The sequence below is a fragment of the Telopea speciosissima genome, chromosome 9, assembly GCF_018873765.1.
Source record: "Telopea speciosissima isolate NSW1024214 ecotype Mountain lineage chromosome 9, Tspe_v1, whole genome shotgun sequence".
In the NCBI taxonomy this organism is placed as follows: domain Eukaryota; kingdom Viridiplantae; phylum Streptophyta; class Magnoliopsida; order Proteales; family Proteaceae; genus Telopea; species Telopea speciosissima.
The window spans coordinates 55919445-55936743 of record NC_057924.1 but is presented as its reverse complement, the minus strand read 5'-3'; the positions used below and the strand labels follow the sequence as shown (position 1 = coordinate 55936743).

The 17299-nt window shown below is 38.6% G+C and overlaps 1 protein-coding gene across 1 annotated transcript in view; it reads right to left on the bottom strand.

The window, feature by feature from the left end:
• LOC122639134 (threonine--tRNA ligase, mitochondrial 1-like) overlaps positions 1 to 11299 on the bottom strand; it is a 33673-nt gene extending 22374 nt beyond the window's left edge. The window contains exons 1-4 of the mRNA XM_043831963.1: positions 10974 to 11299; positions 9485 to 9596; positions 7700 to 7825; positions 7219 to 7278 (exon numbers count right to left, since the gene is read on the bottom strand). Of these exons, the coding sequence (XP_043687898.1) occupies positions 7219 to 7278; positions 7700 to 7825; positions 9485 to 9596; positions 10974 to 11299 (624 nt within the window). The remainder of the gene's footprint in view (positions 1 to 7218; positions 7279 to 7699; positions 7826 to 9484; positions 9597 to 10973) is intronic.
• Between the last annotated feature and the right edge of the window lie 6000 nt (positions 11300 to 17299).

Genomic DNA, 17299 nt, shown 5'->3' with positions numbered 1-17299 from the left:
TTTGAGTTGAGAGAGAGAGAGAGAGAGGCAGGAGATGGAAGTGGCCATTGGTTGCAACGGTGAGTGGAGGTGAGACAGAGAGTAGGGTGCAAGGGCAGTTAAGATAGAGAGATGCAGTGGTGGACGAATTGAACAGATGGGATCTTTTTTCCACAATCCAACAGTCAATAAAGTGCTAGCACTGGGGGGGGGGGGGCGCAGGAGATTCCTTTTTACCCCATCAGTTCAGAGAACCTTTTCCCAATTAACAATAGCTTTTACAGTCGTAATCTAACAAATGTGTTGGAATATGTACACCAGAATACAGTGGGGGTATTCTGGTCCTTTTAGGGGTTTATTTATTATGTTATTAGGTATAGCCTGCTTCTCTTATAGAGTTGGCTAGTGTAGGGGTATTTCTGTCCCCTTTGTAATTTTCTCTTTATTATAAATAGAGGGCTTGTCTGATCAATAAGATCACTCAAGCATTACAATCTATTCTTCTTCCATCTTCACTTCTCTCGTTTCTCCTCTCTAAAGTTACTGGTTACAAGTCCTAGGTTTTCTACAAAATGAAACCCATTTGGTTGTGTTGAGATGGGCTACTTTACCCGATAGGGGTAATTTAGTCCTATTGTTTTAGTTGTTTTATGTTTTATTTTTTATTTCTTTTCTGTATTTTTCCCTCTATCTGATCTCTATTTGGGATTCCTAATTGGAGTGGGAATTCCTAATAGGAATAGGACTAGGGGGGCATTCATACTTTGGTTATGAATTGTGGTTATTATAAATAAGGGGCTGGATGATCGACTCTGGTCATTCAAGCATTCTTTCAGTTCTGGTTTTGGTAACATGGTATCAGAGCCTTCTTCTCTGATTTAGGGTTTTCAAAACCTTCCCCCTCCATCCATCTTCTCCACCACCCTTCTCCATCGATCTCTCTTCTCTTTCTTCTTCTCCCTTCCTTGGTCTCTTCCATCCTTCAAGGGCAGCACTAATGAGGTGATCCCATTATGATCTAGTTGCTGCCCTCCATCTCACCTCAAATTTTATGCCCTAAATTCTGTTCACGATAGCTGCTGCCTTCATCTACCTGCGATTTTGGACTGCTCTTGTTTTTTGGAAAATCAACCCTATCAAATGGGAGGTTGATTGTTCATCATGGAGCACTGCTGGAAGACCTCTGGACAGCACCTATCACAGCTACATCAGCATATTCTGAAGACCCTCAAATTCCAGCCCCTCTTTTCTCTTATCGATCTCAACTGTCAGGGTTTTCTAAAACCCTGACACCATATCCATTTCTGTTTTTGGGCTACTTGCTTGGGGAGATTTTTTGAGGAACTGTTTCCCTATCACATTGCTACACTCGACCTGCTTATCAGCCTCATTTGCTGCAATTTTTTTTGAAGATCTGATTCTTCTTAATTATTGGATCGATTCCTGCTTGGCTGAATTATGGGTGACTCAGAGATGAGTAGATGACTACTGCTACTTCTGGAGGAGATGGTCAGATTAGGAATGACTTTCTTCCCTATGCTGCTGCCATTAAACTTGATGGCACAAATTATTTAATTTGGGCCAAATCATTGTCCTTGACCGTGGATGGTAGGGGACTCACTGGCCATCTTACTAGCACAACCAAACAGCCTACTGAAGAAGGTGCTGCCCGTACTAAATGGGCTGCCAACGATGCTATGGTGATGTCATTTGTTTTGAATTCTATGACCACTGACCTCTCTAGTCAGTATCTCCTCCTTGACACTGCTACTCAAATATGGACTGTCGTCAAGGGAACTTATGGTCGATCAGGTAGTGGTGCTCAGGTTTATGAAATCAGGAAGACACTCCAAAATACTACTAAAAAGGAGATGTCTGTCACTCAGTACTATGCTGCCCTCAAGTGTTTATGGCAGCAATTGGACTATTATGCTCGGTTTCAACCTACTACTACTACTGACACTACTGCCTATCACTCTTATATTGATCAGTTTCGGGTCTATGATTTCCTGGCTGACCTTAATGATGATTATAATCCTATTCGGGTACAAGTCCTTGGTCGTGTTGCTTTCCCCACTTTAGAGGAGACTTTTTCTTATGTTCACAGCGAAGAGACACGAAGGGCTGCCATGATGATTACTCCCAAAGTTGAGAGATCAGCCTTACAGACTACTAGCTCCACCCCAGATACTTCTTCTGACAGTGTTGTTGCGACTACTACTACCAAAGAGCCTATGAAGTGTGATCATTGTCACAAACCATATCACACTAAGGCTCAGTGTTGGAAATTACATGGGAAGCCTGCTGATTTTGAGGCCAAACGTGGTCGTGCTAAGTCTAAAGACAAAGCCAATCACACTGAAAGTGTAACTCCAACTCCCACTACTAACACTGGTTTCTATCAGGAAGAACCCCAGGCTCTCCGACGTCTGTTCAACACATCTGTTGCCTCTACTACATCTGCTGCCAATTCAGGTTCCTTCTTTGCCCGTACATGTATTTCCTTTGCTGGTCATTGTGCATCAGTAGTTTCCACTCCCTGAATCATAGACTCCGGTGCTACTGAGCACATGACGGGTTCTTCCAATCTTTTTAATACTTATTCTCCTGCTTCTGATAAGGATAAAGTCAAAATTGTTGACGGGTCCCTCTCCTCCATCTCAGGGAAAGGATCTATTGGTTGTTCTCCTTCTCTTACATTGTCATCTATGTTGCATATTCCAAAATTTACATCTAACCTTCTTTCCATTAGCAGTATCACCAAATCCCTGAATTGTAAAGTGACATTTTTTCCCACTCACTGTGTTTTTCAGGAATTGGACTCGAGGAAGACGATTGGATCAGGTAAAGTGCATGGCGGATTGTACCTGCTTGATGGAGATCCTACACCTACCCAGGCTTTACCTTCTAGGCTCTATCACCCGGCATCTCTCTCTTCTGAATTACACAAATGGCACTTTAGGCTAGGTCATCCCCCTTTAGGTACTTTATCAACTTTATTTCCAGCATTAGTTAAAGACTGTAATAAGGAAGATTTTTTTTGTGAGCCTTGTGTTTTGGCTAAACAGACACGTTCAACTTATCCTATTTCTAATAAAAGATCCTCTTCCTTATTTCATGTTGTTCATACTGATGTGTGGGGTCCTACTAGGAAAGCTTCCCTTTCTGGTCATCGGTGGTATATAACTTTTATTGACTGCTATTCTAGGTTCACTTGGGTCTACCTTATGCACACAAAAAATGAAGTTTTTTCATGTTTTCAGCACTTTCATCAGTTGGTTAAGATCCAATTTAATGCCACTCTTCAAATTTTGAGGAGTGACAATAGGACAGAGTATATGGAAGGTCAGTTCCAAAAATACCTTACTACCCATGGAATCCTCCATCAGACCAGCTGTGTCGATACTCCAGCCCAAAATGGTGTGGCTGAGAGGAAAAACCGCCACCTCTTGGAGGTGGCTAGAGCTCTTCTGTTTGCTCGCAATGCCCCTTCCCTTTATAGGGGAGATGCTGTCCTTACTGCAGCCTATTTAATTAATAGGCTGCCCAGTCGGGTTCTTCATTCCAAAACCCCTATTGAGCTATTACTTGGCTCTTCTTCCTTTATAGTCCCACCTAAGGTATTTGGCTGCGTTTGTTATGCCAGGGATACAAGGTCCCCTGGTAAACTTGACACCCGTAGTCTCCGCTACATTTTCTTGGGTTACTCTACTACACAGAAGGGGTACAAATGTTATTACCCTCCATCCCGCAGGACTTTTGTCAGCATGGATGTCGTCTTTCATGAAAATGTTTCATATTATGTGTCCCCACCTCTTCAGGGGGAGAGTATTAGTGAAGATGTGCTGACTATTGACTCTCTACCTCCACTTCAGTCTGTTTACCACGAGTCTGAACCAGTTCGGCCTGCCCCTAGTACTCCCCCTGAGTCAGGGGGAGAGGTTCCTATACAGGGGGAGACTATCTCTATTCAGGGGGAGCAACCTACCCAGGTCCAAACTCCTATCCAGAGGACTACTAGTGAATGTCAGAGGAGGATTGATGACAGTACTGTGAAGACCTATGGAAGGAAACATAAGCAGGTTCAATCAACTGTTGCTCCAGTACCCATCCAATTGCCGAACCCGGATCCAGAACCTGCCTCTCCACCTGGTAATGTTCCTTCTCCTGAATTACCTATTGCTCTTCGCAATGGTACCAGGACTTGCACTCAGCATCCCATATCTCATGTTGTTTCTTATGACTCCCTTTCCCCATCCCTTCGTGCTTTTGTTTCCTCTCTTTCTTCTATTCGTATTCCTAACAATTGGCAAGAAGCTCTATCAGATGGAAAGTGAAAGGCAGCTATGATGGAAGAAATGGAGCCCTTGAAGAAAAATAACACATGGGAGCTTGTGGTTCTTCCACCTGGGAAGAAAACCGTTGGATGTAAATGGGTGTTTGTGGTGAAATAGAATGTGGATGGCACTGTGGATAGGTATAAGGCACGACTCGTGGCCAAGGGGTTCACTCAGACATACGGCATTGATTACCAGGAAACTTTTGCACCTGTTGCAAAGTTAAATACTGTTCGTGTGTTATTATCTTGTGCAGTCAACCTTGGATGGGATTTGCAGCAGCTAGATGTAAAAAATGCCTTCCTCAATGGAGCACTGGATGAGGAGGTGTATATGAACATTCCACCAGGGTTCTCTTGTGATAGAAACCAAGGAAAAGTGTGTAGGCTGAAGCGTGCACTATATAGGCTGAAGCAGTCACCTCGAGCATGGTTTGGCCAGTTCCACAAGGCCATGATTTCTGTGGGCTATAAGCAGAGTAATGCTAATCACAAACTCTTTATAAAGAGGGCTGGTGAAAAACTCACTATTCTTATAGTCTACGTTGATGACATAGTGGTTACTGGCAATGATGGTGATGAGATCAGACGGTTGAAGACCTTCCTTGGACAAGAATTTGAGATAAAAGATCTAAGGAAACTACGATACTTTCTTGGGATTGAAGTGGCCAGATCTTCTAAGGGCATTTTTCTCTCCCAAAGGAAGTATGTCCAAGACTTATTGGCTGAAACCGGGTTGTTAGGCTGCCATCCTTCAGATACTCCTATGGACCCTACTGTTCGGCTCAAGGAAAAAGAGGGTAAGCCTGTTGATAAAGGCCGGTATTAAAGACTTGTAGGGAAGCTGATTTATCTCTCACACACTCGTCCTGACATTGTTGTCGCCATGAGTACTGTGAGCCAGTTTATGCATGATCCCTACTCTTTTCATATGGAGGCTGTTCTTCGTATCTTGCACTATTTGAAGTCAGCTCCTGGAAAAGGAATTCTTCTGTCTGCACATGGTCACCTAAGGATAGAAGCATACACTGATGCTGATTGGGCTGGTTCTGCGAATCGCAAGTCTATTTCTGGGTATTGCTCCTTTGTAGGTGGAAATCTTGTCACATGGCGTAGCAAGAAGCAAAATGTAGTTGCTCGTTCTAGTGCCGAAGCTGAGTTTCGAGCTATGGCACAAGGTATTTGTGAGTTACTCTGGCTTAAAGGTTTGTTACAAGATCTTGGTGTTCCTATTCGTCTTCCTATGATGTTGTACTGCGACAACAAGGCTGCAATCAGCATAGCACACAACCCAATACAGCATGATCGTACCAAGCATATTGAGGTGGATAGGCATTTCATCAAAGAGAAGTTAGAAGATGGGCTGATTTGTATTCCCTTTGTGACATCTGCTAATCTACTTGCTGATATCTTCACCAAGGGATTGTCTGGGAAATTGTTTCATCCCAATCTAGTCAAGTTGGGCATGATCGACATCTTTGCTCCAACTTGAGGGGGAGTGTTGAGATGGGCTACTTTACCCGATAGGGGTAATTTAGTCCTATTGTTTTAGTTGTTTTATGTTTTATTTTTTATTTCTTTTCTGTATTTTTCCCTCTATCCGATCTCTATTTGGGATTCCTAATTGGAGTGGGAATTCCTAATAGGAATAGGACTAGGGGGGCATTCATACTTTGGTTATGATCTGTGGTTATTATAAATAAGGGGCTGGATGATGGATTCTGGTCATTCAAGCATTCATTCAGTTCTGGTTTTGGTAACAGGTTGCATCACGAGTGCCAAGTATGTACCTTCCTTCTCTTCCTTGTCTCTCTAGTTTTTCTTCCAATTCCTCTCTTTTCCTTCCTGTTCCTCCCATTTTCCCATTTTAGCCTTTCTTTTCCCCCTCTTTTCCATCTGGGCACCTTGAACAATTTGGCGACAGGTTGCCTAGGGGTTCAAGAACCGCCTTGTCGCCTAGGCGACACATTGATTGCTATGGTTATAATAGCCAAGAAGAAAGAAGTTTGGCAAAGAAATAAAAAATGACGAGAAAGAAAACAATAAAGGGAAAGCAATAAAATTTTATGCAGTTTTACGGTGTGTTTGGAGATCCATTCTGATACTGGTTAATGATGTAGGAAGAGAAGATCAGGCATATCCTGAGCAAAAATCACTATGTAGTGATTATGCTATACACTTAGCTTTCCTGGGCCACTACTGGTGACACAGCCATGAGTTGGTTTTGAGGAGAATGACTAACTTCAGAAGCCACAACTAAGGAGAGGCAAAAAGATATCCACAGAACCCCATGGTTTTAAATACTGATATTGAAACAGTTGAATCATCCAGCCCATATTAGTAACAGATGGGAGCAATCTGATCAAGCACGTATAGCGGATTGGTTGATCCAGTAGCAGTATCTGAATTTTTCTCACTTGATAAGTGGGTCCTTTGTTTGGATTGTCCAATCTATACCTATCCAGACCAGCATCACTGAGGAACTATCCATGTTGAAATATTGAACTAATCCTTGTGGTCCCACTGAAGCACTAACACATCTGGATCTATCAGGAAACACATAAGCAGGAACAATTGCGCAAGTCTTAATTGTCACTTGGTTAGAGACTTAGAGCAATCAAACTTATTATCTCTTTTCAGAGGCAGTTTGGTGACTGCTGGTTATTTTTTGTTTGAGGTTCTGTTGTGGTAAGGGTTAAAATCTGAATGCTTTGAAGGAACAGACTCATCATCAGTGATACTCAACCATACATCATGGATTATGCTTCTTATAGAGTTCTAATCATGGAGAAAAAGACCAGAAGAGATGGATCTGATTACGTATTCACCAAAAACTAAACACTGAATTTAAACTATTACCATCAATAAATGAAAATATTCAAAAAAAAAATATCATAAGTTACCTCCCCTCTAGTGGTACATGGTCCAATGCAAAGCTTACATCCATATTGCTGCTCAAGAGACTGCCACAAAAAGAGTACAATTCCACTTAGGAAAAGAAACAGATTAATAAGACAAAATAACAAAAATCTTATCGAGATGATAATAGATAAATAAACAGAGTGAAACACTGTCAAAAACTTATTTATATTTATTAATTTTTATATGGATGATGATAAATTAGAGATTATTAGTCATTTCACTGTCCAGAGTTTCTCTCCAGTCTCCATTCTCTTACTGCTTCTAAAGTCCTTTTGAGTTTTGATTTAGTTTTGCAAATATCTCCTTATTGAACGATAATATACATATTGTACATATGAAGTTACTATTATTAACTAATTTTTCCCTCGGGATCCGTAGAAGTTACTGTTTATATATAGAACCTGCTTCCAATATTGTACAATAAAAGCAGGAAAACATAAATCCAATAGAAAGTTCATTAACCTGTCCAAGAATATGTGCACTAGAATGCCAAAATGTGTCACGCCCTTCATCAGTTTCAAATGTGAATAACTTCAACTCACAGTCTCCCTCAAGCGGTCTTGACATGTCCCAAAGAACTCCATTAACCTATAACACGAGGAGATTGAAGAGAATGTGAGCAGGAATATTGCAATTGAAGTAACAAATAGGGTATTCAGAAGTGCTGATATATATAGCTATTGAAGATATTGAGAACATATATATTACCTTTATTTATCCAAACTAAAAATTTTCAACATAAATGAGAGTAGAGAAATCCATTAACTTTCAAAGTAGAGCTTAAGTGTTAAAAGAGGGGATTAAAAAAGAGAAACAGGTGCTAAAAGAAAGGAAATGTTTGTAATACAATGAGAGGTAAGAATTAGAAAATAAGCCAAAAAAGGGACAAAATTAGATTCCACTCTTATCCTAAAAAAACAGGCCATATTCTCCAAAATGGCTACTCAAAGCAAAACCATCAAATTAGACAAGTAAATGACCCTTTTTTGCAAAGCTACTAATGGTCCCCCCCCCCTTCCAACGTGAAAATGAAAGTAAAGGCAATGGACTCTGAGACATACATACTCCATAACTTTTAGCAATGGAATCTACACTTGTTTTGGACCTTATGGAGGCAGTAATAAAAGCAAAACCCAAAACTAAAATAAGATTTGGTCGGGTTACAAATGTATTGGGCCTTTGGTCCAATGGGTTTTCATTTTAACGGGCTTAAACTAAGGGTAGGAACTAGGAATACGAGATTAGTCAAGCATGAAATTCAATCCAAATTCATAGGGTTATTTGACTCAGTCTTTATTGCCCTTATTGTATTAGAAGTTAGCTGAGTCAAGTCATAAAGAAAACTGGTTGGGTTTTACTTTTAGGTTATGCTATTGTGTTAGAAATAGTTGTCAAGGCGTCAACTAGGCGCCTTGTTGGTGTCACCTTGGTCCCCCCCCCCACTGCCTTGACAACTATGGTTTTAGAATCCTAGTTTGATTAAGTTTGCCAAATTCATGTCTGATTTTACTATTCCAAGTAGTAGTTTGAGTTCCAAATCAGTTTAGGTTTGTAAGAGGGTCACTTTATCAATCTATATATAGATGCAATGGCCTATGGCCAAACAAACGAGGTAATGGATAAAGCATTGAGCTTCTTTTTATGTGCTGTGAGAGATTTACAGGATTACTTGGGAGAGATTCTCAGGTGGCTATCTGGTGAGACTCCAGTAGCATTGCAGATGATTTTCCTGCTCATCTATCCTTTCTTATATTTTATATTTTTTTTCTTCAAGTTCACAGGTCCGTTTCCATCTCTTTCGTCTAGCCAGTGGTACCCTGTTTTCTATCACTTCTCCAGCTAGCTTTACTTGATTATATCTTAATCAACCGATCCGATTGGTTTCAAATTTCCTTTATCAGTCCCTGTCTGTCATCATTCTCTATTAAACTCCGCTCGGTAAATGTGTTTTTAACCTTTTGAGTACTCTAGTTAAATCACTACTTCTCTGTTATCCAAGTAGTACTAAGAGTGCACCTGTGCAGCTTTATTCTGATCTCAGATTCCTGAGATCTTCTGCAGTCCAGTATAGGCCCTTAGTGTGAACACTCGACTGAATTTTCAAGCATTCTGGCCTCTATATCCAAAGTCACAGATTTTTGCTTAGTTTTCTGTCATTGGAGGTCCTCTGTTTGCAAATCATTCTCTAGTTTTCTAGTCGGGACTGGTTTTATTATACTCCAACAACAAAAAGAATTTAGTGTGCACCTGAGATATCACAGCATTAGCAGCCAAACTTTTCGATATCTCCTTAGCAATGTCCATAGGAGTTGATATCCACTTCTTTCCTTCGTTGACAGTACCATCTGGCAAAGTTACTCTAGAAATCATAATTCAAAAGATAATTTCAGATCAGAATATTAAAAATGGAGATAACAAAAAGGAAAGACAGATAATTAACTGTTATACAAGGCATATACTGTACGACTAATCAGGTATACAAAAATAGATAAATACCTGTTATCACACAACAATTGCAGAGAGAAACGAACCAGAAAGGAAGAAGCACGAACAAACCGAGTTGAGTCGTATCTGAAAGATACTTTCCTTAAGGATTTAGATGCCCCCCACTACTGCAACGGGGTTGACCTTGCATCTTACCCTCCAAGATAAATACAACTCCTAAACGTATAGGTTGGAGAACTTGATACGAGTACTATGGATACCAAACGGCTATACAAGCCCTCTTATTACTTAAATAAAAATACCGTAAGTACTTGTCTCTGGAACGGACTGTTGCAGAGACAATACATTTCTGTTGTGTATGCAATGCAGGCAAGACTTTATATATATATAGTAATGGAGTACCCTTTCATGAAGGGATACATCCATACAAATACAGGAGACGTACGTACAGACAGTACATATTTCCTTCACGTATAGAGAGGGGGTGTATCTATTCGTAGACATATACGAATAGACACGTACGGTTCAACCATATAGATGAACCATGGGTGAACCAAACCGAGTTTTAAATGAAGAATTAAAACTCAAAAGTGCAAAACTTCTACTTATTAAAAATAAGGTTTTGCCCACACCCCAGCCACGGCCTTGCGATTCAAAAGCACCCCAAGGACCCCCACACGCTAGAGAATAGGGTGACTACCTCTCCAAAGGGCTCACCCCTTAAGGAAACAATCCTATATATATACCCCTCAAATAACTCTCCCACAACCAATGTGGGACTATTCTTGAGCTCAATTATTGTCTCTTGCACACAAGAGAGCACAACAAATTCAAACAAGATATTGGAGGGAAATAAAAAGGCTGGAATGAACAAAAGTCAAAAAAAATTGAAACTTTGACTCACATTGAAAAAATGCTTTTTGAACTAACACTTTGACTCAAAAAGTGCTTTTACAAAATAATATTAATACCACTATAAAAAAGTAAAGGATCTCAAGGGATGGGAAGGAAATTGAGAAAACTCTACAGAATGACATTCTCTACACAAAATGCGTCCCTTTCAGAACCCATGAATAAAAATGCAAACAAAATTAGTGGGAATGGATCTGCAGTTACTTTCCGCTACTTCATAAAGACATCAAAATCTAAACTTTGAGTTGAAATTCGCTTGGAGTTAGTTAAAGTCCAATATCAAATTGCAAATTTCATATTGTTTGACGCAGTTGAATCAGAAGAAGAAAAGAGAGTTATAGCCGTTACTTAATGGGCTAGTTAGGTTTTGGATTCTTACTTAATGGATTCTCCACCGATGCGCTCTCGCTCGGCGATTTGCTGGGTTTTGATTTCTTCGAAAAGATTAATGCGTTTGGGGATGACGTTCTGAAGATAAGTTTCGTCCTTCGCGTAGCTGGGCGGAGAGGACTTGGGGTCCGACTTGGGCTCAGGCGTCTCACCCATTGCCGGTGGCTCAGCAGTGGAAGAAGGGAGGTGTAAGAAGGACGCGCGGTTTAGCAGTGAAGAAGAAAAAACGGCAACTCGCCTATAAGTTAAAGACAAGGCAGGTCTCAGTAGAGAAGAGAACATGAAAAGCAGGCCCCTTGGAACATTTTTGCGCATTGTTGTTTTAATTGGAGGGTTTTAAAACTTATAATTTTTCATTTCCTCTCTTTTTTTTATTAAAAAAAATGGAAGTTAAAAGAGAATTTGCCTAATAATATACAATGAAAAGGAATAAATTGAGAAAAACAGCAATTTGGATCCTCTACTGCCGAGCTGCCCGGCAGGACCGTGCTATCAAGACACAGCGAGGTGGTGAATGACCGCCTTACCCTTGCTCGGGCAAGGAGTTCGGGCAGGGGTAAGCGATCATTCCCCGTCTTGCTGTGTCTCAGCAGTACCATCCTATCGGGCAGCTCGGCAGTAGAGGATCTGGATCCGAAAAACAGTTGGTTATTTCAAATGTAGTTATTAAGATAAAAGAAAATTATTCATAAATACATTTTAAGATAAAAATAGATTGGGCAAGAGATCGCTGCCTTGTCACATAGCCCCTACACCACCAACGTGGGGCCATTGAGCACTTATAGAGGCATTAACATGGATGGAATTTTTAATTTCATAGAAGGTGGGGCAGTAATTTTGCACACTCCTATGTGTGGGCATAACGAGGCAACGTTTTTTTCCACATAGATTATACAATTTAGGAAAAATGTTCTTTGTGCCCCCCCCCCCCCCCTGCCCCCCCCCCCCCCCCTTTTCCTTCCCCCATAGTCTATCTCTCTCATTAGTAAAATGAGATATCTGCCCCAATGAGAGAGATAGACAAGGGAATGTCACCATAGAGAACACTCTCCTTACAATTTTATAAGGACATATTTCTCTTCACCCTAAATAAAGAGAGGATCTCTTCACCATTGAGAATTGATCCTTTGATTAAGATGGAAAACGTTTATTCCAACCTTAGATAATATTGTGGTATTTAATGATAACATAGGAGTCAATCACAAGATCACATAACCACTGATAAATCACTTAGTGTGTAAATAGAATAATCTCATGAATTTACAAAGATATTTTTGATAATTTACAGCAAAGAAAATATATTTCATTGGAAGAGATGCATTATCTTGAATCTCTAAAATCCTTCTCCTTTGATTGTAAATAAGATAGCTGAGGTTAACAATATTTGACTTGACTTCTGGAAGCAAAAGAATTGTTATGGATGCCAAAATCTAGAGTCTCTTACATAACAAAATGAGATAGGAATAATTTTATTTATTTTTTCATTCTATGCCTAACTTACAGTTATGGACTTATGGAAAACATCTATTCCTTTACTAATAAATAATGTTGGCTCTAGAGTTTCCAATACTCCATCTAAAGTTAGGATGTTTGTTGATCATTTTGAATCTATTTACACTAATATATAAAACCTTTAGGTCTTCATTTATTGAAGGCTTGTTTGATCTTGTAATGACTAAGGAAGAAATTAAGAAAATAGTTTCTCTCACTTGTCTTCCTTCGGAAGATGGAGAGGCAGTTTTTGGAATTGGGGTCTACAAGGCTCTAGAACATGATGAAATATCTGGAAAAAAAATTATCACAAATGTTGGGATATAATCAAGTTACATATCATTAAATTTGTTCATGATTTTTTTAATATCGTTACATTACCTTTTGGTATCAACCATACTGTGATAATTGTTATTCCAAGAAAAGATAAACCTTGTTTGGTAGATATTTTAGACCAATAAGCCTTTGTATTGTATGTAATAGAATAATTGTTAAATTGTTTGCTAATAGGCTTCGATCGGTTTTGCACGTATTGTGTTTCCATTTCAAGCTATTTTTACCAAAGATAGACAAATATCTGATAATATCATAATTGCTCATGCGATATGCCATTTATTAAAACTCATAAGAGAAAAAGGGTTGGACAGTTTTAAAGCATAAGATATGGTTGAGTGGGCTTACTTAAAAACAATTTGTTTTTAAATGTCTCCTTTTTAGCCGATATAATTCTAAATTTAGGATTTTCCAAATAGATAATCCCTCTTTCAACCATTATGCTGCCAAATTGGGACTTTCAAAATAGATAAATATTCCTCTTCTTAGTTGTTATGCCGCTAAATTGAGATTTCAAAATCTTCAATGTTATATTTCACGCCATTTGTAATGATGAATTTGTCAAGAATAATATAAAATTATTTATGCGTGACGAGGATGTTCCCTGTTGTACCTCAACCCTTGGAGGAGGGGGGTACATCATCCTAAGCATTATGGGCTCAATAGATTCCATCAGCCAATCCCTGACCCCAAAATAGAATCTTTTTCCATAGGAGTCTGATCAATGCCCAATCAGGCGTATTGGACTCTGCTTGTCAAAAATAGATGTTCAAAGACCATATACCACTATTTGAAACTACATTATGATCTGATCCTTTCACACACACACGTAAATTTTTGTTGCATAAACTATGTAATGATCTGATCCTTAGCAAGTTACATGTTCTGAAATTTTTTTCCTAAATAAATAATATAAAAAAGAATAACATTGTTTTCCTATGTATAGAGTTGACATATTCGGAGAAAAAAAATCATGATAAATTCAACGAAACAAATTTTATGAATAAATTGCCCAAATTCTAAAGTCAAGTTTAAATATCAAAAACAATTTCAAAGTACAACCCTTTATTATTTATAAATTTAAAAACTAGACCCATATATTCGCAAAAACTTCAATTTGTTCTTCCAATGGGGGAACCAACCTCTTAAATCTTTCAGAATTTGGTTTGGTTGGATTTTATTTTATTTTATACCTTTTTATGGATTATTACAAAAATATTCATTCATGAAATTTGACCTTTAGAAGATTTTTAAAAAATCATAAAGAGGTATAAAATAAAATAAAATCCAACCAAACCAAATTCTGAAAGATTTAAGAGGTTGGTTCCCCCATTGGAAGAACAAATTGAAGTTTTTGGGAATGTATGGGTCAAGTTTTTAAATTTATAAATAATAAAGGGTTGTCCACTTTTTGAATTTTTATGAATTCTAATATCCAAATATATAATTATAAGTCAAGGATTTGAAAAATAATAATAATAATACTCCACCCATAATCTTTAGAGAATCTATCTAGTTTCCCCCTTTTTCAACAAATAATTGATGGCAAAATGATCATCCAGGCTTGGACTAGGAATGCTTTCCTAAATGTATGCCAATCCTTGGCCAAGTGGACTAGTAATTCCATAGGGTAATGTTGGATTGCTTTAGGACCTCCTTATTAGGCCACCTGTCAAATTAGCTACCTATGTCAACTATATGGCCACCATCTACTAATATTTCATCTTATTTTTCAACCTCAAAATTTAATCATATACCTTCCCATGCAATGTAACACCCTCCTATGTATGTCAATGCATTCCTTACATTGTTACCAAAAAAAATAAAAAAATGCATCCCTTACATTCTGATATATGGATCGTATATTGGTTTAAAATTTTAACCATATATAGATGATGATATGAACTTTTTTTTGGTGGAGATGATGTGGACAACTATTCACAAATTTGAGCCTCAACCTAACTTCCATGTCGCTCCAAATTAATAGGCATGTAGGAATGGGTTCTTCGTTCTTGCATGGGTGTGCAAGATTCCCCGTAATTGATATAAAGTTTGTTTACAAAATAATAATAATAATTGATATAAAGAATCACAGACTACCAAAGATATAGTTCCATTGAACCTGCATCAAAAAAGATATCCATCACAGCCGCAACTACAATCATTTAGCAAGTTTGGTTGGATCCTAGATTTTGTGGACATATTGTTCATACTATCATATATTATCGGTCGAACTTTCAAATCAATATAAATAACCCATGTACTATTTTCTCTTTGTATAAATTGGGGAGTCATCACCCTCTTGTCTTCCCTCCACTCTCCCTTATCAAGAAAAACCATGAGGTTGTTGAGGGTTGATGTCTTGTATTCTGAGGACTGGGATGTGGGCTGCCTTCGAAGGGTCGTTAAAAGCCCGTAGAGCTTAGGGCCTAGAGGAGTCAATGCACCTTAGTGTTTTATCTTCATTTTTTGGGCTACAGGGAGTTAGGGGTTCCATGCGGGGGGGTTCAAGGGCATCCAATCCCAAGGAAATTTTTTAGGGTTTACATGAGGTAATTCGGGAAAATCATATCCTTTTGTTTGGGGGGTTATCAGGATTACTGGAATTTCTTTGTAAACACAGAGAAGAACCCTTGTAACCCTTTATCCATTGTTAGTAAAAGTGGTCTAATCTCTCCATGGACATAGGCATCTTGCTAAACCACATAAATCCTTGTGTTACGTTTGGTTGTGTTAGTTTGTTTATTCTTTCTGTTTATCGTGTTTTCTGAATCGTGAATAAGTTTTAGTTCTACAGAGGCCAATTGCATCTGATGATCATATATAAATCTTCAACAGCCAATTTGTGGGAGAATGAATTTTTTTTTACTTCTTGTTTTAATGTGATCAATGGTTGTGATTGAAATATGGCAGTTAATTGATTATTTGAAGATGTGTACAATAGGCATTAAAATCGAATTGCCAAATTTATTGGCCATGAACATTTGGAAGATAAAAAAAGGTAAGTCTTGAAGTAGACTTGCAATTTTTTTTTGCCACAATCCATTGCTTTTTAGTAATTTTTTTTTACCAAACTTTAAAATTTGACAAAACAAATTAAGCTTAAATCTATTCATTCGAAATTATCTATAAATACAAATTTATCAACTATGCATTTGACTAGATATATTTTAATATCATACATGTGAAATTATAAGATTCCTTTCCTCTGATAGAAAAGATGGAACTCTTAGTGTCACACCCTGATTTCCAAACCACCGATACAACTATGCTCCCACACCTCCGTCAGGATCACAGATGCAGTAGTTAAGCTAACTCATCCAAATCACACATGATAAATCAAAGATAAAGATGTGTTATATATAGTTAACCAAAATCAGAGTAGCAGAATCTATGTTATAACTTAATATATAACTGTGGCAGTTTATCCAAATTTAATATTTCAACTCATCCAAACATCGGCTGATACCGAACATTCCCATCAGGACTTATGTATTACATAAGAGTTAGATAATACATCGCTCATGATTGGAATCAAAATAATATAGTAACATGATCAATGTAGCAAAATATAATATATCAAAAAGGGCCACCAGCCCAAATAACCAAATAACGCTACTCTCCCAAGTAGCATGACTCACAGTAGCAGTTAGATCCATACTCCCCTTCCTCAGGAGCCCACCAATCCTCGCCACTGCTACCCTGAGGGGCCACGCACTCCAAGTCGATCGGCTCCTCCACACCTGCATCACAATCTAACAAAAAAAAGATTTTTTACAAGGAATGAGCTCCCTTGAGCCCAATGAGCAAATCGAATAATGCAATTGGTTACTACATGCATGGATGACAATATTCATGATGAAATAAACAATAACAATGTGCACCTAAATCTAATTCTAAGCTAGGTATAGTGCTACTGCAACACCCTAAGTAGCATCCCCGGCCCTCCATCACTCTCACCCGGATGGCCTATCCGACGATGTCAAACCCGAGTTGCGCGGGGAGCCTGCCGGTCCCGATCCTCGATCGGACTCGTCGGTCCTAGTACCTCAACCGGAATTGCTGGTTTACCTAGCAAACCCCCAAGGTTAACCCCACTGCCACGGTTCCGGTCCTCCATCGGAATCGCCGATCCCAGTCCTCAATCAGAATCGCTGGTTTTCCCGTGGGGGATCATCCAACACCTAAATCCCTGTTCACAAGGGTCGTAGCACTAGGTAAACAATGCCTAGCCACAACACCTACTGTCTAATGGTGTACGTACACTATAACATATGAATTCCATTATTGTCAAATCACATAACATTGTCATTCACAATATATATCACCATATTCTCAGTCAAATATCACATCATAACAGTAATTGAAAGTAAAGTGCAACCTAGTGTCTACACTCAACATGGAAAAGTTTTCATCATTAAACAATAGACTTTTCGATAAGTAAACATACATGTGTACGTGTATGACAATCATATAATGAAATGCAAGTAG